Source organism: Bos grunniens, chromosome 9, assembly GCF_055505025.1.
Source record: "Bos grunniens cultivar Pamir isolate PY7600 chromosome 9, Bosgru_T2T1.0, whole genome shotgun sequence".
Lineage (NCBI taxonomy): Eukaryota > Metazoa > Chordata > Mammalia > Artiodactyla > Bovidae > Bos > Bos grunniens.
The window spans coordinates 9,106,305-9,130,129 of record NC_141173.1 but is presented as its reverse complement, the minus strand read 5'-3'; the positions used below and the strand labels follow the sequence as shown (position 1 = coordinate 9,130,129).

Below are 23,825 nucleotides of genomic sequence, written 5' to 3'. Positions count from 1 at the left end.
CAGGAAGACATATGAGTGGCTGGAGGTCAGGTGGCTGGAAAAGTATGTGTACTAAGTTCAAATCCAGACAGCGTAGAAATGGGGCCTCTCAGAACACAGACCAATTTATTTCAGTTGTAGTGAAAAAGAATATTAGAAAAAAAAATCAAGCAAAGATGAAAGTCAGATCATAAGAGGCTTTGTCTGCCAGGCTACTTCTCAATTTGGAATTTATTTTGTAGGCAATGAGGAATGGTTGGGCCTTCGGGGGCACTATAGGGATCAGAATAATCAGTCATCAATGGAAGGGTTCAAGGGCAGAAATTCTTCTGAATCAAGCCATGGAGTGGATTTATCCATCTTGGAGGAGGGTTGTCTCAAGGAGCTTTAAGGGAATCCTAAGTTTGACAGAGAGCTAATTAGTTCAATCATAAAAGAGGTCAAAATATGTAAAGTGCTAGTTCATTTGCTTTAAACATGACTTCCACAAATATTGTATATTAATGCATATGTGTAGAATCTAGAAAAATGGTATATATGATCTTATTTGCAAAACAGAAAAAGAGAAACAAATGTAGAGAAGAAACATATGGATGCCACAGGGGAAGGGAGGGTGGAAAGAACTGGGAGATTAGAAGTGACATACATACACTATTGATATTATGTATAAAATAACCAGTGAGAGCCTACTGTATAGGAAAGGGGACTCCACTCAGTGTTCTGTGGTGACCTACGTGAGAAGGAAATCTGAAAAAGAGGGGATAGATATGTGTGTGTGTGTGTGTGCATAGCTGATTCACTTTTCTGTACAGCAGAAACTAACAACATTGTAAAGCAACTATAATAAATATAATTAAGTGTTTCTTCATGTTTAGAATAAGTGTGATTTTCCTTTTATATTTTAAAGATCCAGTACTGCGGATACAGGAAATAAAAAGGCTAATTTTAAACTTTGTCAGGATGTCTTGTTTCTAATTTCAAAGAGTATTGTTGCCTATACACAGCTGATTGAATTTCTGAGTTAGGAATACATTAATGAATGAGGTTCATCTCCTCTGGCATCCTACAGCACTCCCTGCGGAGCTGCGGTTCCCACCACGGCTCAAAAGCGTGTGGATACCCTTGTGTGGAGAAGACCACCACAGCCAGCAAGCAGGGCAGGAAGCGGGAAGCGGGGGATGCGGGCCACCCATCTTCCTCTGTGGTCGGAGGGTGATGGACTGTCATGGAGAGACTGTGACCTGTTCAATGGTCCAAGGAACGATCACCCCTGGAACAGCCTATGGGGGTTACTGAATTCAACAGGGAGAGCCACCTGGACCAGGAAAGCTTTCAATGGAGGCCTGAATCTTGATACAAAATTCAGTTAGAATAAGTTCCTGAATTGATGCAGTTGTATTACATTCATTTGTTTGTTTTTGAGCTCAAGTGTAGAATGGAGATGTACTTAAACTGAAGCACGTGTGATAAAGGACTAATAAACTATAAACTCAATATAAGCCAACATGCATAAGGCTTCCAAAAATGCTAATGTGGTCTTAGGCTGTATAAATAGAAAGAGAACATTCATAGAATAGGAGAATTCAGAGCCACCTGAAACATGCCTGTTTGTTTCCCCAAATTTCCTCGCCAGGGCAGACAGATAAGTAAGACAGGTGGGTAAGTCCCTCCCCGCCTCCATCCATCCTTCTTTTCCCCCTTCACTGATCTTTTCTTCCCTCCCTCTCTTCTTTCTTTCCTTCTTCCAACCTTTTTTTCTGGGGGGAAAGCGAAAGACCCCTATGCCTATTCTGTACGTTGATGGGGCTGTTAACCACACCTATTCCTTGGAGGAGATTCAGGTGCTGTCCTGCCTAGAGGCAGGGAGATAGATAGAGAGGTCTTCTGGTTTCCCTTTTATTCCCCAGATTCTACATAATTACAGTCATTTGCATTGAAAGGCAGGTGTTGTGAGTTAGTAGCCAGAAAAAAAAAAAGGAAACAGACTTTATTGAGGTTTGTGTTTTGAAAATCTTTCTCCACCCAATTAGGCACTGTTTCATTAGCAACATGCCACTATGAATTATAGGATAATAAATTCACTCACATGTTCCTTATTAATCAAAACGGAATAAGGATGTTTTTTCCCTCTGTTCACATGTATTTAGGACAATAGTGAAGCAGCAATGACAACTATCCTCCCCACTCCTAACCTCCCAAATGATAAATATTTATAAATCTTTTCTAGAAGAGGCAGGCTGCTGCAGAGATGTGCTGTAATTAGGATGCTATTTTGGTTGTCAGGAAACTGAGATACAGATATTTGTGCCATTAATGATTTAATACCCAGACCATACAAGGGGAAATTACAATCATATTATAGCAGTCAGCCAGCTGTATCTGTTGCATAAGTCTTTCAAATTTGTAAGCATAACCTTCTCCTTTTAAAAAGAAAACAAGAACTTTCTTCAATTCATTTCAATGTTAGCTTTCAGGATTTCAAAATGAATAGCTAATGAGTTTAGAGCTAATTTCAATGGTGCAATTTTCATTTTCCTGCTAACTAAAAATTGACAGTTTAATATTTGGTGGTGTTGGGGGGTGGGTAGATGAGAAAGAACACTACATGTAGTGTTCTCTGTATGCTTCGTGTTGATGATTCCACATAATGCATGATTCTTGCTGTATGGAGGAAAATAGATTGATATACACAAACTGTTTAGAGACCAGTGACGAGTTAAAGTCTACAATATTTCATTTAACAAATGCAGATTAAACTATTTGACATGTAAGAAATCAAGAGTGGCCATTTATTGATAACTTACTTTGTATGGCCATCATGCTTTTTAGTACTAAGAGGAATACAAGCAAAACACAGAGACACATAAATGCTTCCTCTTGATAAGTGAATAGCATTAATTAGAAAGCCAGGACTAAGACTCATACATGTATGAAAGAATTACTAGCATGAGAAGGTGACCAGAAACACCTCAGAGGATGTGTATTTCAGAACACCAGAGGCTGGGAGGAGGACAGCCAGCCAGGGTGAAGCTGAGAAAAAGTGCCACACTTGGAGAGAAGAGGGTCAGAGGGTGGGCCATCCCAGCTCTAATTCTCAGAGCTGAGTCAGAGAGTTAGCTAGTGGCTGGTAAGGCCCCTCCCACTTTGGCAAGTGTGAAGATCCAAGGGGCACATTATCAGACTACTTTCTATACTCAGTTTAGGAGAAAACTGAGCTTCAGAAATTGAGCTGGGTAACTTGCTGAAGCTCAGATAGTTCTTGGCTGAGCTTTCTGCTACAGGTCTTCCGCAACTTACCATGGATGAATGGTAAGTTCATTCCCATGAATCTCATCATAGTTGAAAATAACATACGCTCAAAGTGCATTCAGTACACCTAATCTACTGACCACCATAGCTTAGCCAGGCTTTGTTGTTGTTCGGTCACGAAGTCATATCCAACTCTTTGCGAGCCCAGGGACTGCGGCACGCTAGGTTTCCCTGTCCTTCACCATCTCATGTAATTTATGGAACACTGCACTGAAAGTGGAAAACAGGGTGGCTGTCTGGGTACAGAACGGTTGTCAACGTGTGGCTGTTCATCCTTGTGGTCTCAGGGCTGACTGGGAGCTGTGGATCTCTGTCCCTGCCCAGCATCATGGAAGAATACTGGACCACACATCACTAGCCAAGGAACACACCAACACTCAAAATGTAAAGTGTGACTTCTTCTGAATGCACATTGCTTTTGCACTATCATAAAACTGAAATATCTTGTTGAGCCATCATACTGATTTCTAGACCCATGATCCAGTGCTCTCACAAATAATGGCATAGCCTTCTCTGGAGCTCTGACCGTGCCATGCACACAGTAGTTGCCAAATATCATTGTATATGATTAAGTCCTATGCTAGGATTATAGTTAGAAGGACCAAGTGAAGAGAGTGGTCAAAACTAATGATCAAAGCCCCCAGCACTGATGCGTATCCTGAAACTCTGGGGGAAAACCTACCTCTCGAGTTTCAGGTAATAACTCTCTCTCTACAGATAGGTGTGCTTATTATCTATATGTTATATATTTATAATACATCTTATTTATATTATATAGGTTATATACATTACATGTTATGACTTTAAAATGCCAGGCATTCAAATGAAAATATTTAATCAACTCTTTGGAAATTTGAATTAACTGGCTTTTAGCTCTGATAATAAAAAGGCCAGGTGAATCCAGCACATTTATATATATATATAAAACTCATTCTCATTAGCCCTTATACTTGAGAACATTTGAACTATGAACAAAAAACTTTAAAATTCTGTTATTCCTAATTTGCCTCTGAGTACAATTCAAAGCACCACTGGGGGATTTTTTTTTTCTTTCTATTTTCCATTCTTGTATTCCCAAGACAGCATCAGCACCAATGAAGTGATGTACACTCACCAGACTGCTTGTATTTGGTATATCCCGAAATCTGTCCAAAGTTTGAAATTTCTGATTGAGTTCCTGAAACAGCTCCATGTGCCTCTTCCTTGTATGCATAACCTTCTGCAAAAGAAAGTATGATGGCTCACATTTCTAATCTGATTTATGCATTAAAAAAAGAGATTTAATATTTTATTACACTAATAAGGGAAATCAAGTTTTGCAGGTACTAGGAGGTCCCAGAAGATGCCACAAAGGCAAATGAGCTGCACCAAGCCCTTGTCTTATAGTCAGCACTTCCAGGACATGAAGAATTGGCTTTTTCTTCCACTTACAAGATTAGCAAAAAATAGTTTTCTCTTGTGGGTGAATAAAAATGTAGCAGTCATTTCTGTGTAAGATTTTTATCATTTAAAGTTAAAGCTGTTTTACAAAAATTGCTACAATATAAAGAATGTTTAAAAATTTCAGACTGTAAAGCACCAGAGTCTCTCAGTGTTTGTCATGGGAAATATTACTTTTTATGTTTCATTTCTATGAACACTAAAATCTTGGCTGGCTCTACTAAAGAGGGAGCAAAGTCCCAGGCTATGCCAATTAAGGCTAACTCAAAGCAATAAAGTGTCTGAAATATAATGCTGAACTAAAAATCTTACACTTTCCCTGTGAATAATGATTGAGCTTCACAGAAGGAAAATCTGACCCATAGGTTTCATATATTTGTTTACAAAATGGTACAGAATCTTAAGAATTAGAATTCAGAGCATAAATTGTGTGGTTGATGAGCTTCTAAAACCATAGATACAAATACATTAATACTCGTCATCCCCAATTATATCCTTTCTTCCAACTTCATCACAACTCAACAAATAGAGTCCGAAATAAAAACGACCTTGGGGGAAGTATCATGAGCTGAATCTTTTTCTATTACAGAGCATTTAAAAGAGCACTAACAAAGGAGGGATGGGTAAAAGTTCCCCTGTATTTAAAAGGGTTATTTTAAAGGAGAAAATACCTTCCTCAATTGTGATATTTGAAAGTTTAAAATATCAAAGTTTTGGTGGTTCTCCAAGATTATGCCTTCATGTTTATGTAAGATTTTATAGTCTTTTTAAGCACGGGCTTCATAACTCACCATTTGCTCTTGCAGACTGCGTAGGTATACCATATTCATGTCTGAGCTATGATTTGAACATTTGGTCTATTGTTTTAATTACCAAATATTTTCAAAACTAAGAATTTGTTTTGAAAAAGAAATGCAACTTTGGGGAAAGATTTATAATGCCCAATTTTGTTCTCAAAAGACACATGTGTAGAAAACTTTATCTCCTGGAGAACAAAAAAAGGCAAAAGAAAAATGCAAATGGTATCTTTAACATTTGAAAAAGGCTTGTTCTCTCTTACGCCAACTTTAATTTCTTATATTTAATGAATCTGTGTTTAGGCAATGCTTTGTTTAGCTAATTTTTCTTTTTTCACTAGCCGACTTTAATACGAGAGAAATTCGGCTGTTTTAAGTGTTGCTCTACTGGATTATTTCCACCTCGGCTCCTCTGAGTTCTAGGAGTTTGCTGTTGATGAATCAGGTGGGGAGGATGGGAACATGGCATCATCACTCATGAAAGGAGCATAAACACAGCATGAAGCTGCAGGGTGATTAACTTCTCTTCAGTTCGGGGAGAATACAAGAAACAGATCTGTAGGATTTACAGAGAAACACTGGGCATACACCACTTGACTAGTGATGGCTGATGCAGATTGCTGTGAGGCGAGGATTTGCAAAAGCAACGCAATGGAGGGATTCTGAGGACCAAGTAGCTGGCAAACAACGCCGTACATTCTATCCTGAGGGACGCAAATATTCCCAGGCAGCAGCTGGTCCTAAGACACTGTCTAAATTATGGGTCTGAGTCACAATGAGTGCTTTAAAACAAAACAAAACAAAAAAAACTATAGTTGTCAGTATATTGACTTCGGCTTGAACTACCATATAGTGCTTTTCCTGATAATGAATCTTATCACACAGTTATTTTGTGTTAGGGTGCAGTAAGAGTGATGTCATAGTAACGACATTTCTCTAAAGAGATTCATTCTGTCAGCTAATACATATTCATGACATCACATACTGAGCTAGACACTGGAGTAACAATACTGTGCAAAATCTGGTAGAGTCGCTGCCCTTTTATAGCTTGCACTATAATGGGGGACACACTTCAATCACATAGTTTAATTAGACTATGGTGAGGAAAAACAAGACATGCTGTTATAGGAGTAAGTGATTGGGGAATTTGCTAAGAGAAATCCAAGTGACTCAGATTCCAAAATATTTACATATTTAATTTTTTTTTTTTTTAATTTGGCCATGCTACATGGCACGTGGTATCTTAGTTTCCTGACCAGGGATTGAAGCCACATCCCCTGCACTGGAAGCATGGAGTCTTAACCACTGGATGGCCAGGGAAGTCCTACATATTCATTTTTAGGTTAAATTCTCAAATCAGTTATTCCTGCATTTTGTTTGTTTTCTTTCTTCTGTTTTATAAAAGAGAATTCCTACTGCAATTTTTAATCTTATGCCCCAATCCCCTTTCCTCAGGGAGATGATTCCTTTCTGAAGAGGACTCATTCTCTTCTAAGATGGTTGATGTTATTGGTATCACTTGCCCGCTCTGAGGTGGCTCTGTGCTGAGTTGGTCTGGGCTGTCTCTTTCCACTCATGTTTTATCTCATGAGAGGGGTCTGACTTTGTATTGGGAAACTGCCAATCAAGGTCCTGACCATCCCCTCCTGAGAGGTGAATTTTTACGTATCCTTCCAACAAAGTTCTCTTCTGTCTATCAGTCAAAGTCACTCTGTCTCTTGCAACCAGATATCTCTAACAGATAAATCATGTTTAATAAAGCCAAGTGTCAAATATATTCCATGGAAAGGAGGATACTGATAGGAGTTTTTAAATCATATGCTCTGATGGAATGAGGAGCACCTTTTTCTGAACCGGGTGGATTTTGAAGAGTTGGATTGTTATGACATTCTTGTGTATATGGTGGGCACCAATCTGATGTAACCAAAGAGTAGTTTATGATGTTCTCCAGAAGCTCATAAAACTACTCTGAACAATAAAGCTCAAGGACCCTGAAATGAATATAAAATCAAATGAAAAATTTAGATGCTGAAATCTGGGCCCCTTCCTACCTAGAAAGATAACTGCAAAAACATCCTCAAACCAGATCATCAGCCTAGTTTGAAACTGACACCTTGTCATGGCCTGAAATCACCATAGCAGTGATGGCCTACTGGTTCCGAGAAGAGTACCACATTATGGTTGCCAAGGGACAGCGCGTGAGTCTCAGTGTGACCTTCCAGGCATGATCATCTTGTTCAAAGACTCAACTACGTCTTTCCGCTTTTTTAGTGGGGAAAGATCCATTGGACAGCCAGCATCACAGTGAATAGTGGGTGGTTTCTAACCCAGTGATGTTCTGGGATAAAAGCTTAAGCTGAAGTTTTAGTTGTCACAGGTGATATGAGATTCACCTTATTTATTTGCTTAAATATTTAATTATTTGAAGCAATTACACCTTTGATGATTTTCATTACCTAAATAGAGTTTCATACTTATAAATCTTACTGATCCATTTTGATGGCTCTTTCTGAATTTTGCTTTTTTGCTGTTGTTTTTCTTGGGGTTTTTTTTTTTTTTTTCTGGACTTTTACTGACCTTAGGGTTTATCCATTTACCTTTTTCATTCTTTTTCATTTCTTTTGCAAAGAAATTGATTTCAGTGACAAAACTGCAACTTAAATAAGTGGAGTATTTAAATAGTCAAATATATTCTAATTGGCAACACCACATAAAAATCAGTTCCTTCAGTTATAATGCCTGTCAAATATTACAGGCATCTTTTGCAATAAAGACAAATACTAGACAAAGCTCACTTTCACTTAGATTATTATCACTCAGCCTTTTTTCAAAGCTGTGCTGCTATCCCATTCTAAAAGGACCAGCCACCTAACTGCACAAATGTAGTGTCTCCCAAATAGCTTTTTTAATAGGACTTTTATCCTTCATTTATATCTTTGTAACTCAAGGAAGGTAGTCTTTGTGGCCTTTTAATTGTTGAAATAAGGGGGGAATTGATATGCTGTCAAGCACTTTCATGAAATTTCAGATATTTGAGAAAAATTAGGATGTAAATAAACTTCATGTCTTGAGGTCCTACTATATTCCAGGCAGTCTCCTTGATTAAATGCTTGTCAAAGCTAGTAGTTTTAGATCTGGACAAGCTTGGATTTGGATCTTAGTTCCATGGCTTTCTAGTTGTATGGTAAAAGACAAAAAACTCAAATCTCCTTAAGCCAGAGTTTCAGTTGTCAGAATAACCTTGTAAGATTGCTTTGAAGATTTAAAAAGGGTTCTAAATCACTTATCACTGGAGCACACAGGTAAGAGCCACTTAAGAAAAGGTGGCTGTATTATCTTTCCTAATCCTCACAATAACACTGGGAGGTAGTGGTCATTACCTCACTTGACTGATTAGGAGATTTAACTTGAGAGGTCAGTAAAGCTTGCAGCTCACACAGGTGGTGGGAAGCTGAATACCGAATCCAAGTGAATTCTCTCTGCATGCTGCTGTTTTAGGTGGACCCCATGGATTCAGGGAGCATCCTTTATCAGACTATCCAAGTTTGTGATGATGCCATCTCATTTTTCAGATGAAAAGGAGATTAAAACATTGAGGGTGGATGAGAGGGCTTCTGTTGAGAGCTCATGAACTCTGTGGATATCAATCACCCTGCAATGGTCTCATAGCAAGCACTGCAATTTTGGCTTGAAGGCTATTCTGCTCATCTTGTTCTCTGAACATCTTGTGGGCAGTGACTTTGAATCCCTGACACCCAGCACAGTGCTTGGCATTCAGCTGGTGCTCCACAGACAGGTACGGAATAAATTAAATGAATGAGGTGTCATAGACACATAGGTAGACAGACACAGAAGGCCATCACCAACCTCGCCTTCTCTCCTTCTGTTTGAAGGTTTTCTCTTCCAAATTCAGAGTCTAGAATTATAGAGTTGGAATCTCTTTAAGTTTGAATTACAGATAAGATAGGTATTACCACTGCATATATTAATTTTTTAGAAATGGAAGGAAGTGGTTAGAAAAAGTTGGAGAATCTCCCAACTATAAACTTTAGACTATGGGGCTGGGAAATCGTGTGCTGTTAGGAATTAGACACCGCTTGGCCTTATAGAGTTCTTCTGCCATTGTCCATATAATTAGTATAAAATTAGGGTTATTTTTCTTCTTCTTGTTGCTTTGAATGTGAGCCTTTAATTCAGCTCTTGCTGCTGCTGCTAAGTTGCTTCAGTCATGTTCGACTCTGTGACCCCTAGACGGCCGCCCACCAGGCTCCCCCGTCCCTGGGATTCTCCAGGCAAGAACACTGGAGTGGGTTGCCATTTCCCTCTCCAATGCATGCATGCATGCCAAGTCGCTTCAGTTGTGTCTGACTCTGTGCAACCCCATGGACAGCTGCTCTCCAGGCTCCTCTGTCCACAGGATTCTCCAGGCAAGAGTACTGGAGTGGGCTGCCATTAATTCAGCGTGGGCTGTTGAATACTAGTCTGCAGTGGTGTTAAAACTCATGTGAAGGAAACAACACATACTACAGGAATTAAACTTGATTCTCAAAGTCATATTGTGGGAAGGGGATGATTTAAGTACCTTTCTTTGGTCAGAGTCCCAGTGTACCCATAAGACAGAATCTGTTGACCCTTGAAATGCCTGGCATTACAGTGTCAAATATGTTTCTATCTGAATAAATATGTACCCAGGGCTTAAAAGAAACCAGACAAAAAAATGAAAGAGGTGTGTATATATATATACATACATACAAATATATCTGAGTGACAATTGCTGTCACTCAGAGTATACTAGCTACAGATAAATAATTTTGCAACAGTAGTTTAAATTTAGTAAGCTAAAAGAGAAGGATATAGCCAAGTTTTCAGTGCACAAACTCTTCCCCCCAAAATATACTGATTGCATAACAAAAGGCACACACGGCTAGGGGTTGGGTCAAAGCACGAAGGGGTCTTTTGTGAATAAGACATTTGTAAGAAATCATGCTTTCAATTTAGAAATTAATATAAATATTTTCTTTTATATCACAGCTTAGCTGTGTTCATAAATGATATAAAGTTAGTATAAAATAATATTTTATCTTACTTGACTATGTTCCCCCAAATCGTCCAATAAAATCAAGTGCCCACCAAGACAGGTCACAATTACCCTGGGTCTGTGCTGCCTTGTCCCCTCTGCCAAGTGGGAGAAGCGTGGATTGACTGGGTGTGGGGGCTCACCAGGAACTTCAAAGGAACATTCTAAGGTGTGTTTAAGAGGCTGCATGGTTCCCATGTTAGAATGTGACAAGGTTTATCCCCACATTTTTGCAAGAGAAGATACACAAAAGACACCTCTCTCTATGTATTTTTAACATGGAAATGATAAAAATATATATTACAGTTTCAGGAAGGAAGTTTGTATTCCTAAGAATTCTTTGAGCTTTGTCGTCAATCCAAGACAGACAGTTTAAACCACCTGCCAAATATTTTTAATTTCACATAATAAGAGGCACCTTTATCCCCCAAGTATTAAAATACAATTCATCCTAGCTAAATGTCTCCTTGGCTTCCCTGGATGTGTTTGTGGTACTAGCAGAAGCTCAGGCTCAGACCTGCAGAGCTGTCTTTCTTTGGCTTCCTTGCCCTTTGACCTTGACTCTTCAGTGTCCTTTTAGCCTACCACCTCTGCCCTCCTGGGCTTCCCTGGTGGCTCAGAGGGTAAAGCATCTGCCTGCAATGTGGGAGACTCGGGTTCGATCCCCAGGGCAGGAAGATCCCCTGGAGAAGGAAATGGCAGTCCACTCTAGTACCCCTGCTTGGAAAATCCCGTGGATGGAGGAGCCTGGTGGGATACAGTCCATGGAATCACAAAGAGTCGCACCCGACCGAGCAGCTTCACTTCTGCTTTCCAACACCTCCAGGAGGTAGATGCTCGTTTCTTCTTTCCTAGTCTAGTCACTCCCTAGTTTATATTTCAGCTTCCTCCCTCACCACACTACCATCTCTCCTTCCTATTACTGCCACATTCATCTTTCCATAGCCCAAATCAGAACTAAAAAAATTCCTCATTAAAAGTAAACAAAACAAAATACAACAGAAAAAACTCAGGGACTTTTAGCAATGAATTAGGTAAAAATTGTTCCTAAGGTATACAAGCCCTTCACTAGATGGTTTATAAACCGCCTCCTCGGTCTGTTCTTGTCTTCCATACGACCCAGGTTACAGTGAATTTTGACGTGCTTCTTGCTCATTAAACATGCAAGGGCAACCTCCACGCCTTTTCCCCTTCTGGGGATTTCTATCTGACATTACTAGCTCCTTGAATTATACATGACACGGTATCTTTGAAGTCTAATGTGGCTATCATCTTTGAGGTGTTGCCTCCACTGTGGTCCATTTTCTATATTGCTCTCTGCTCCAACTCAGATATAGTGTTTGACCATGTTTTATTAAAGTGGATCAGATTAAAAATTCAAATTTTCATCACTCACTCGACAAACACTTACTGGAGGGTTACGTATGCACTGTACCACCTCTCTGCTTAGAGTTGGGAATACAAACTCAATAGACAGTTTGGTCACAAAACATAGGGTCAATACTAGAGTAATTTCTGTATACTTTCTAGAAAGTAAGAATCTATATTCCACAATTTTATGACCAGTTTACTTGCCGTGTTCTTTGCTCAATGCTGTCTTGGAGATCGGCACTATGAAACGGCTCCTCCCATGTACGACACTTACCCACAGGGTTTTTGGATATGTGAGTTAAGAGAATGTTGTTATCATGTGTGGATTCTGGGGAGTGAGTGAGGCCTTCACCTGAAGGGAAGATGCTTTTAGGTATCCAGGAGGCAAAGTTTGTCTGGCAGTGGTTTAAATGTCTGAGTTGGCCATTGTGTGGTAAAACTAGCAGGCTCAGGTGGGTGTTATCAGAAAGTTTGACATCAACATTGTTTAATTTATCCAGCCTGAATTAAAACAGGGAGGAGACAACTTGGACTCATCCTCAAGGAGTATCCATAGAGAACAGATAGATTGTATTAAAATTTGTCATCATTTAAATGCAGCAACAATTTCTCTGAACACAGTCCATGAAACATCTGTTATATAATTATAGTTGCACATATACTAAGGGGAGTAGTATTAAACCATTCAAATCATGAATCAAAGACATTTTCTGGCAAAACCTGACACCAATAGAAGTCATGCAAGAACCAAAGTAATTAAAGAGCACAAGAAAATATCCAGAGTTGCAGTGTTGCAACTTTTTGTTGTCTTTTTGTTATCAGCAGATGTTTTCATAATACCCTGGTTATATGTTGGAATCCAAAGCACAGGAAGAAAGATCAGCTTAAGGAGTCTGTTACCAGTTGCCACAGAGAAAATTTTTAAAAAGAACAGTTTTTCTAATTTTCCAAAGGACACAGATTTCTTTTCAGTGCTGGCAATTACATAACTTTAGTTGGTTGCACTGAGGCTTAATTTTAGATCTAGATTTTTACTGTATTTTATCAGTGATGCCTAGTGGGTTAATCTCACTTCTTCCCTTCCCCCTACTAATAACTAACTGCTTTCAGGAATATGTGTATACACACACACACACACACATATATATGTATAAATATATACACACGTATACATATATCAGGAACATATACATATACAGGATGATCCTCTCTTTTGGCTACCTGAAGAATTAATAGGAAAAAACCCTAAAATATCTGTTCCTTAAAAGGTACTAAAGAATCTAAAAGTGAAGAGTTTTGCTTATTTTCTCTTTGAATTTACAGTCTTGATACTTATATCTTAAAATTTAGGCTATAATGAAATATCTGTCCTGTGCCAGTTTAATATTGATGCAATTGAGCCACATCAGTACTAAAATGTGCCATATCATCATTGAGGTCAGACTCATCATCACTATTTTGTATCTTGTACAAATTCTACTAAAATATGTCTTTAAAAAATCTAATTCTCCTTAGACTCTATTCAAGGTAAACTCTGGGCTTGCTCACCACTGTTGTAAACAGAAACTTCCGTCTCCCTTTTGACACTTGATATGCATTGCTGGGTTACAATTTTCATCTACGTAAATGAAATGATGGAATTATGAATTTCCATGTTCTGGGAGGCTTCTAAAATTTTAGGATATCAGCTAAGAGTATTAAGTTCTATGTAGGCATCACAACAGTACAAATATGCTGGAAAAAATTGATAATGCTTTATATCCAATTATGTCAGCAGGCTATGAATCATATCCAATTATCAAGATGCATAAGTGCATTTTATGTGATGCTCAAACATCATTAATTTTGTGCTTAGCACAAGCTGCTCAAATGGTATGATTTCAGTAATTTCTAGCATCAATATTACAGCATCAATATAAATTCAATGCAAATCGGAAAATGAACATCTTCATCTGTTTATATCTGTGAAAAAGCATTTACCAAACAGAGGAGCATGTTGAAACAACACTTGCTATTGGAAAAACGAGTCTAGAATGTACCACAGGGAGCCTGAGTCTGGCAAGTCAGTCCCAAGGAAACCTAGCTACCCAGCCAAAGACCCCTCACAGGTGCTCTTCACATCATCACTGAAGTAGAACAAACATGACCATTTTAAATATGAAAAATATTTAGAATATCAAGAAACCAAAATTCCTACTTCCCAACAAACTGAGGGATTTAAACAAATTGACCAGATTCAACTCTCACCATAAATAGCCCACATGTCTTAGCATTATGAAATGGAATCTTTAATTGTATGTAATATCTCAGACTCAGCACACATTTAAAGCAATCAGAACTTACATTTTTTCTCTAAAACTAGTTATACATTATGGATTTTAATGAAAAACATGACTCCTCGTTGTAATTAAAAAACGTAGAACTCTTACATAGCTGCACAGAGTAATATGCTTAAGTAATTATACACCAATTTCAAATTCAAATAATTAAAGTTAAAACAAAAATAATTCTTAGACACTTACCTCAAAATCAAGGTCTGAATATCGTGATTTTCTTCTCTGTTAGATATTTTTTAAAAAGAGAAAAACCAAAAAAGTTATATTTAGTATTAAAATAAAAATGATTATTTTCAATAAGATAATCCTGTTTCTTTGTGATATAAACACTTCCTTCACAAAAGAATCTCAACATTTTTATGATCTCAAACTATGCCATCCACATTATTCCATTTTCACTTTGGATTTCCTTTAAAATTGGAGAATATAAATTTATAATATATTCCTTATCTTGGCCTCAAGTCTTTTTTTTTTTTCAATACAGAGAAATTTTTAAGGGGAAATTCACTTAAAAAGTTCAATCTTGAAGGAGACTTTAGGCCTGCTACAGCAAAACTACTTTACAGACACAAAGGATTCAAAGCTGTGGAGGAAAGGCATCCAGTCATCTCAACACTTTCCAGCCATTACCCCCTCAACCTTCATTTCTACCAAATTCTACCTAACCTTCTGTCTACATGCCAAAATTCTCTATGGGTCTCATCCACAAATTTCTCCGTGCTTGGTAATCTTCCTTGACAGCACAATCTTTCTCAGAGCTAGGCATGAAAGTATTTGCTCTTATTTTTCTTGCCTGCAGATTCCCCACAGACAGAGGAGCCTGACAGGATGCAGTCCATGGGGTTGCAAAGAGCTGTACACAACTGAGCAACTAAGCACAGCGCAATAAAACAAGTAGCAGTCTGCACCCCAGTAGAACACAGATGTAGACGTAAATACCTCACTATGCCTCAGAATCCGGAGAAGGCAGTGGCACCCCACTCCGGTACCCTTGCCTGGAGAGTCCCATGGACAGAGGAGCCTGGTAGGCTGCAGTCCATGGGGTTGCTAAGAGTTAGACACAACTGAGCGACTTCACTTTCACTTTTCACTTTCATGCATTGGAGAAGGAAATGGCAACCCACTCTGGTGTTCTTGCCTGGAGAATCCCAGGGACAGGGGAGCCTGGTGGGCTGCTGTCTATGGGGTCACACAGAGTCGGACGCGACTGAAGTGACTTAGCAGCAGCAGCCTCAGAATCTGTTAAACACTTCCTGAATCTAGTTACAGATAAATGTCTTGATAAAATCAGGAAATGGTTAAAATGAAATTAATGTGATTATTTAATATTAGTATAGGGCAGGTATTCTTAACATCTTCTCTCAATCATTCACTGAATTCGTAGAATTATTAGGTATAGAAGGAGCTATCTGATAAATATAGACAATGTCCACGAAATTATTGGCGCTCAAAAGTTTCCAATACAGGCTTTTTTTTGTTTGTTTGTTTGAGAAAGTAGGAATGAAAAACAGAGGAAATTAATAAATATTAAAAAGATGAACTATACAGGCAGTAGGGAAGATATATAAAACTTCTTCTGTTTTTTTTTTTTTTTCTTTCCTCTTCTCCTATCCAAATAGCTATAGTGTGAAGTTCAATAACCTGAGGGAGTCATGTCCAAGATAATGGAGAGATTCTTGTAACTGTTGAATATTAGGAGAGAAAGAAAGGAACTAATGCAGTTCATTGGAAAATATGACTAAATTTCTGCAGCCAGAGTTAAAATTGTCCCTATAGACCCTGAACCTTCCCTAACCAACTTTCCAAAGCATGTTGCAGTAAACAGAAGGTGATACACCCAAAGAAAGATTATGTTTAAAACAAAAAAAAAAGGTTTACAAGTTCTGAAATAATTTGATTTTGGTGGAGCTGCTTAAGACTTGAGAATCAAATCCTTCAGTACGGTCAAAGAGAGGCAGAGAAGGAACTGCTTTATTCAAAGGAAAGTCACCCTGCTGACCCCACTCTGCTTCATGTCCCGGTTCTGGGGGCATCCTGGAAAGAGAGGTGTGTGGGGAAAGCCGTGTAACCCAGGCTTCCTTGGCCACCCCCTGCCACTGTTATCAGCTGCCCATGATGTATGAGCCAGGCCTCAGCGCCCTGCATCCTGCTTTGCTCTGAGATGTTAGACCAAAGGTCAGGGCATCCCTCCTGTTCTTGGGCGCTTTGCCTTCTCGGCACTGTGACTCACCAGGACACTTTTGCAACTGTACATTAAGCAAATTTCTTTACTAATACAGCAAAATTCAAGCATGGAAACACTTAGTGTTAAGCAATTACTACAGAACATTAGTCACGCGCTTTGGGTTTCATTTGAAAATTAAATAGTGAGACCTGATGGAAAAGGTTCAGTTATCCAGCAAAGAGGCCTGTCCACTGCATGGGCTGAGGGCTTCTCTGTTGAAAAGATCCTAACAGCCATATGCTGCTCTCTTGTTTCTGAATGCAACGATGTGTTGCCTAAGAACCGGAAATGCGGATGGATACATATTGCTGTAGACCTTAGATTTCAGGCCCAAGATGGGAACCATCCCAAGATGGGAACCCAGAGGAGCAGCAGAGAGGGGTTGTCCCTGCGAGAGCAGGTGCCAGTTATGTGGCTGTGAAATATGGAAAATAAAATGGATATACGCCCATAAATAAGTTTCTGTTTCATTTCATTAATATCACATTATAATGTAAGGGATTAGGCTAAGAAATGAGCACATGAAGCAGACTTCTCAAAAGATAGTTGGGTGGACGGGGGTAGGTAGGCTGGAAAATCCAGCAGTGAAGACTTGAAATTAAAGAGTTGAAAAAATATGGCAGATTTTTAGAGTCCAAGGGTAATAAAATATGTGTAATATTGACCAAGTGTTTCAACCTTTTATAAAGTGCTTTCACGTTAGAACATGCTAGCTGGCCTGTAGGTTGGTTAGGAAAGAATTATGCATTTTCCCGGTTTATGAATGAGGAAAACTGAGGACCGGAGGAATTCAAATAACTCGCCTGCTTCACCAGGGTAGTAATCGCGTGAGCTAGGATTCCCACTCAGCTCTCTGACTGCAAAATCCTGTGTTTTTTCTCCACTGTTGCCCAGTGACTATCCCATGGTACAAGGTTCATAGCCAAGATGGTTCATAGCCAAGATTCACGTGATAGTTTGCTGACTTTACCTGGAACTCAGCAAGAATAACATTGTAGGATCCAGTCAATCCCAGGATGACAGCAGGAGCCTGAATGCTTTGCAAGCCTGAAGCAGCATCAAGCATATCAACTGCTACATGTCAATTATATTTTAAAAGAGAAAAAAGTCTGATAAAGTGATTCTAACATGGGCTAGTTTATGAGCCAAGATGCAACAACACAGTGGCAGACTTCACTCCACAATGGGTTTCCCACTGCAAAATCAATTTTATCCTAAGGAAGTATTTGCATTGGAAAATCTGTGATGGAATGGAAGGACCAGAATGTTAACTTCTCTTCTTCACTTCCTCATGATAACACTCACCATCTCTCAGTCTGTTTTGCAGTGTGTGGAAGAATCTTTCAAAGCACTGAAATCTGTGGAAACTGTGACTGCCTTACATGCTTATTCAAACATACCTCTGAGCTCTCTGAGTATTATTATAAGGTAGGAAAGTGGTTAGAAATAACCGTTACATGTTTAAAAGATGAGAATCAATGAAGAAAAGTGATCAAGTCAAAACAACTTTTCTGATAAGTTGATAATTGAAGAAATGCTACATATAAATTTAAAATACGTCAGGATGTGGCTGCATGCATACTCAGTCATGTCTGATTATTTGCAACCAGATGGCCTGTAGCCTGCCAAACTCCTCTGTCCATGGGATTTTCCAGGCAAGAATACTGGAGTGGGTTCCTATTTCTTACTCCAGGGAATCTTCCCGACCCAGAGATTGAAAAGTCAGGATGGTGCCAACATATTTTATGAAGATAAAAATATCCCTCTCTCTATGGCCCCAAGTTCCCAAATAACTTGATATAATTTATCCTTTTTGCCATAGTAGACGATGTTTCTTCTATGCTCTTTCCTTTTCTTAATTTCCCACTTAGAACTCATCCCAACTTGTATTCTGTCCTCAATATTCCATTAACATTCTTCTTATTGAGGTCTCAGAAGAGATCCATCTGGTCAATTTCCAAGGTTATTTTTCTCTCATCTTACTGGACTCTCAGAAGCTTTTGAGAGTTAATCACTTCCTCATTAAAGCACTCATTTGTCTCAGCTTTTCCATTTATTTTCTTTTCCTCCCTCTTATGTACTGCAGCTCAGCCAAGTCTCCATCGCTGGCTCTTTCTCATCACCCTGCTTTTAAATGTTGAGTTGCATAGTTGTCTTTTTTTCACATATTCTCTTTTGGATGAACTCATCCACTCCCATGGTTTTAAATACCATCTCTTAAGTTGCAAACACCTTATTCCCAGGTCTTCCCATCACAGGAAATGTTGCGTATCTAGTTCGTCGAGTGACGCTCTTTGGCATCACTGTTCATCCGCCAGCAGTGCCATCTGTTCATCATGTGAACACAAAACACATCTTGATCTGCCCAATCTTCTCCACCTCTGCTTCTCCTCCATAGTCAAAGGCATCCTTATCTCTCATCTGGATGACCTCAGTGGTCTCCTAACTGTCCTCCAATTTTCTGTTCTACACCTTCTCCCATTGCCACTGGATCCTAATCCTCTCTTCCACACTATCAAAGTGATGGATGAATGGATGGAGAAATGACCATGAGAAATGCTTATCTGTCTCATTTGCTTCTCTTCTTTTACAAGGCTCTAAAAAGTCTCGTCTCTTCTTCCTACTCCAACTCTATAAGAAGCGTGCCCCTCACTTCACAAGTCTTCTAACCCTATGGGATTTCTTTGGAGGGAATTATGCTGAAGCTGAAACTCCAGTACTTTGGCCACCTCATGCGAAGAGTTGACTCATTGGAAAAGACTCTGATGCTGGGAGGGATTGGGGGCAGGCAGAGAAGGGGACGACAGAGGATGAGATGGCTGGATGGCATCACTGACTCGATGGACGTGAGTCTGAGTGAACTCCGGGAGTTGGTGATGGACAGGGAGGCCTGGTGTGCTGCGATTCATGGGGTTGCAAAGAGTCAGACACGACTGAGCGACTGAACTGAACTTAACCCTATGAGAACATTCCAAGCTCTTTCCTACCTCAGAGCCTCTTCACTTGCAGTTTCTTTTTCTTGAAACATCACCTGATCCCTTAGCACCTCACAAACCATGTTCCTTCTTAACTTCACTTTTCAATGGAGGTTTGGAAGTCTTCTCAGTTCTCCTCATCTAAAGAAGCCTCTCTCTCACACATTCCACGGTTATTGCCCAGCACAGCACACTTTCAGATTATTCATTTGTTAACAGTTCACCTTCTATCTCTTCCATAGGGTTTATTCACCAAAGGGGCAGGATCCACATCTGTTTTGACCACTTTTATATCTCAAGCACCTTAGCCTAGAGCCTGGCACAGTAGTAGACATTCACAAAATTAGCTGAAAGATTGAAGGAGCTACACTATGGAAGCCAAACAAATTCAAAACAATGTGACTTGTTTTTCTGGTTTTATTTTTCTCAGGAAGACTCCAGGAGAATTTGTATAAGCAGGTGGACTATATACACAAAGAAAACCATTTTGAATAGATCAGCTGACAGCCAAGTGGATCAAGACCATTTAGAGGAATTCAGGCCTATCACTAATAGAAGGAAACATTCTTTAGGATGAATTCTGAGTAAGAAAATGCCCACCAATATGGGGCTACTCAGGGGAATAGGATGTGCACAGACGTGTCTCTGCACAGCGAAGTCTTGTAGAATGATAAATAATTTCTCAAAGGGAATACTTCATTGTCTGTGTCTTTGCAGATTAAGCTGGACAAGATCTTAGAATATTCACAGTGAGGAATAAATTCCATGGACTAATAAATGCCAATATGAGTGCCATTAAAAGTTTCCATTACAAACTGAGCAATGAACTCACTCAAGTGAGAAAGCTTTGATGTCATATCCATTCAAAATATCTGAGTAAATGAAACTTGAGAATCATTCATTTTGAAAAATGACTTATTAGAGCTAATTTTGCTTGCCTAATTTTGTGTGCCTGCATAAAAGACAAAATCCCCTAACCCAGCAGCAAAAACAAAACACTGAAGAAGGAAAAGGCTTTCTTTCACCACAGCTACATGAGGGAAAAAAGTTTACATAATAAAAAGATGCTTCTGCCCAATGGTCAGTTCTATAATTGTTTCTGTTAGTGACGGAGTCTCCAGTCCCCAAGCATGGCCATAATACTTTGTCTAATATCTTGAATATTGACTTAATTATAGCAATCAAGTTTCTGCAGCAATATTTAAGGTATAATGGTAATCAAATAATAATCACACCACCTTACATCTAAAGCGCTCTTTACAATTTTCAAAGGATTTTTCACACACATTATCCAATTTGATATTCACCGCAGCCATAAGGGAGGCACCTGTGATGTGACATTATAGCTAAAATGTTTTACCTTTCAAAGCCATTATATTGAGATCTCCAGAATTCATGTCCAGAGGAAAATTGGCATATAAAACGTTAGCACAGAATGCTGTCCCTTTTTATGCACTTAGAAACAGAGAGAGATTTGGCTGAGCGTGTTTTGAGATACATCGTTAAATTTATACCTGAATACTCAGAAAACCTGGAGCAGCAAAACTTTGTTTAAAACAGCAATTGTGCGATTGACTATCTAATTCTGTTTAGTTACAAGAAAAGCTTAGGCCAGATATGTCAGGAGAATAAGAGAAACCACTTAAGTGCTGACACTGGAGCAAAGCGTTTCACAGGAATCCAAGTGATGGAGGAGCCGAGAAGCCACATAAGGGGCCACAGAGGAACGCAGGGATTCACAGGAGAAGAAGCTAGTGCTCCCCTCCCACAGGGACAGACAAGGGAGATGGCACAGCGACCTGACCCCGGGGGCTGAGGCATCTAGCCAAGGCTGGAGGCACCACAGAACTGCAGATAAAGACGCAGGTGCTGCCCAAAGCAGAGCGAGGAGAAACACCTTGGCTTCCCTCTTCTGACCAGCCTCCAGCCTCACAGTGTTTCCTCGTGGCCAGCCCTCTCACCTAGCCAGAAGCCTGCATCAACCCCCAAGAGACCCAGGGGCACAGGGGTCTCTTGACTTGGAGCCACATCCAAGTTGAGAAGACTTTTGAGTGAGGAAATATGTCCTATTTAGATATACCAGCTACCAGACACAGAGTAAAGAGTGGTGTGGCCATGAGTCCAGACAAATACTGACCTATCTTCTTATACTGATATATCTATAATTAAAAAAAATAAGTAAGTGGAACCACAGCCCAAGGTTTAAACTATATCTCACAGTCCTCAGTGGCTTGAGAACACAGATCCTCCTTTTCCCTCACTTGCTTCACAGGGGCTTGTAGTTGTCTATATACACACCATTCACTCGACACATTTTGTTCCTTAACTGAAAGGAAAGGACTTAAATCCTAATAACAACCTCATCTTTCTTAGCTTTAAGGAAAGCAACTAGATGATATCCAGGCCTGAAGCCATCATGAGAAATTCTACCATGGGCATATTGCAATGAATCCATAATTGTGGAAATCTAAAAATTTTCAGACTTGCTTAACAAGTCCGTTCTGGGAATGGATACAGTTTGGAAAATGGCAGCTAACATATTTCGTGAAAGAAAGAAACCAGAGAGTTTTAAGAGGGGAGAGAAGTTGGATGTACTTTTATGCCAAAAACAAAAGAGAACAAAAAACACAACTTGATGCATTTATGAAACTTTCTACACGGAATAATTGGGGGTTAGCTGCACAGGCTCCCCCGGAGGTCGGAACCTGTTCTGCGGGCACAGTCTTGGGGTTGGGGAGTCGCCCTCTCGCTTTGGTGCCTCCTGCTTACTTGAATAAACACTTCCACCCACTCTTTGGCTTTGTTTTCTCTCCTTTGCCTCTTGCTGTTCCTCGCCTGCACTTTTCCTCAGCAACACTGTATTCTGTGCAGCACTGGCAGCTTCCACCCTCTTCTTTCTTCCCCCCACCACTTCCCACCTCGGCAAATTGCGAACACCCACTCCTCTGGAGGCGACTTTCTGAATCACTGTGAACATCTTTTCATGACACCCTTGAGAAGCTCTGGTGGCATCTGGCTGTCCTCTGCTGCCCCAGCTTCCTGGGCAAGAGGCCCCTGCGGCTGGGCCCTCCTTTCTCACTCCAGGAAGACTCAGACTGCGCCAGGGCCTCATGTCAGCCAGAGGGCCACTCCCTTCTGTCTTCCTACGCTCTTCCAGGTCTCAAGACACCTCCTGGCTACTGCTGCTCCCCACGCTCCATGTTGATGCTCTAGGCATCTTTCTGCTTCTCCTCTAGTGTCAGAATATCATCTTCCCTGATGGTTGGCTACAGACATTGTGGCAGTTAACCACTCACTCTGCCCACAGAGGAAGTCACACCAGACTGGACCTTCACGGCCATAGTCCTGCTCCCAAACTTGGCTAGCTGTACACATCTACGCTTCATCCATTCCATGTCATTATTCCATATGACCAAGTGTCTGACCTGGGTTAAATGAACTTTATAAAGTGATTCTCATGTTAACATTCAGGCACATGATTGTCTCTTTGAGTCAGTGTAAAATTGGTGAGGATAGAAAGATTCAGGTCCTATACTCTCTGTGCACTTGCATGGTAACCTTGAACAAATGACTTTACTTCAAGGATTAGAAAAACTTATGCATTGTACAGAGGTGTTGTGAAGATTAATTAATTCATATTTTAAGGTGATTTGATGATCAGCTAATGAAAGATGCTATATAAATGCTAATTTTATTATTCATTCCCACATCTATATATTCAGCTGCCTCCTAAAATGGTCACCCTAAGCAATTACTCACTATTAAACTCTTTGAAAGAATGAAAATGAAAAACTGAATTTACATTCTGAATCCTGAATTTTCTTCCTTTTCAAGATGTGAGCCTTGTGATTTCTAAGTCATTTAAGTGCAGAGCTTTTGGCTGAATCATACTGATACATGATGCTTATATTTAATACAGAGATTTGGAAAAATTACCATGGAACAAAGCAGCACTTGGAAATCCAGTCTATTGTTCAAGCATACACAATCTATACAATATCAAACCCAGAAAGGTTTTTAGACATAAAACATTTTTAGAACAAGCAAAATATTGTAATGTTTCCATTCTAATCCCTCTAGCACATTTTAAAGAGTCATTCTATGTAGAAAAACTTCATATGGTCATTATGATTATTTATGGTATTATGTTCTTATATTCATAATCACTGAAATTCTTTGAGAAACTTTTCTGACTTTGAATAAATGTTATGTAGTTTGTGTTTACGTGGTCATTATTGTCATAGACCTGCGACTGTTGGGGATATGCAAGTTAGAGACAGACACAGTAGCCCTTCTGCTAGTTCAGAATGATAGCCT

General features: G+C 39.6%; 1 protein-coding gene across 2 annotated transcripts in view; it reads right to left on the bottom strand.

Annotated features, from left to right (window-relative positions):
- Window positions 1–23,825, bottom strand: part of ADGRB3 (adhesion G protein-coupled receptor B3) — an 888,911-nt gene that overhangs the window by 3,253 nt on the left and 861,833 nt on the right. For both annotated transcript variants that reach the window (XM_086316215.1, XM_086316216.1), the window contains 2 exons: window positions 14,496–14,531; window positions 4,403–4,507 (listed from right to left, as the gene is read on the bottom strand). In XM_086316215.1, coding sequence (XP_086172341.1) covers window positions 4,403–4,507; window positions 14,496–14,531 — 141 coding nt within the window. The remainder of the gene's footprint in view (window positions 1–4,402; window positions 4,508–14,495; window positions 14,532–23,825) is intronic.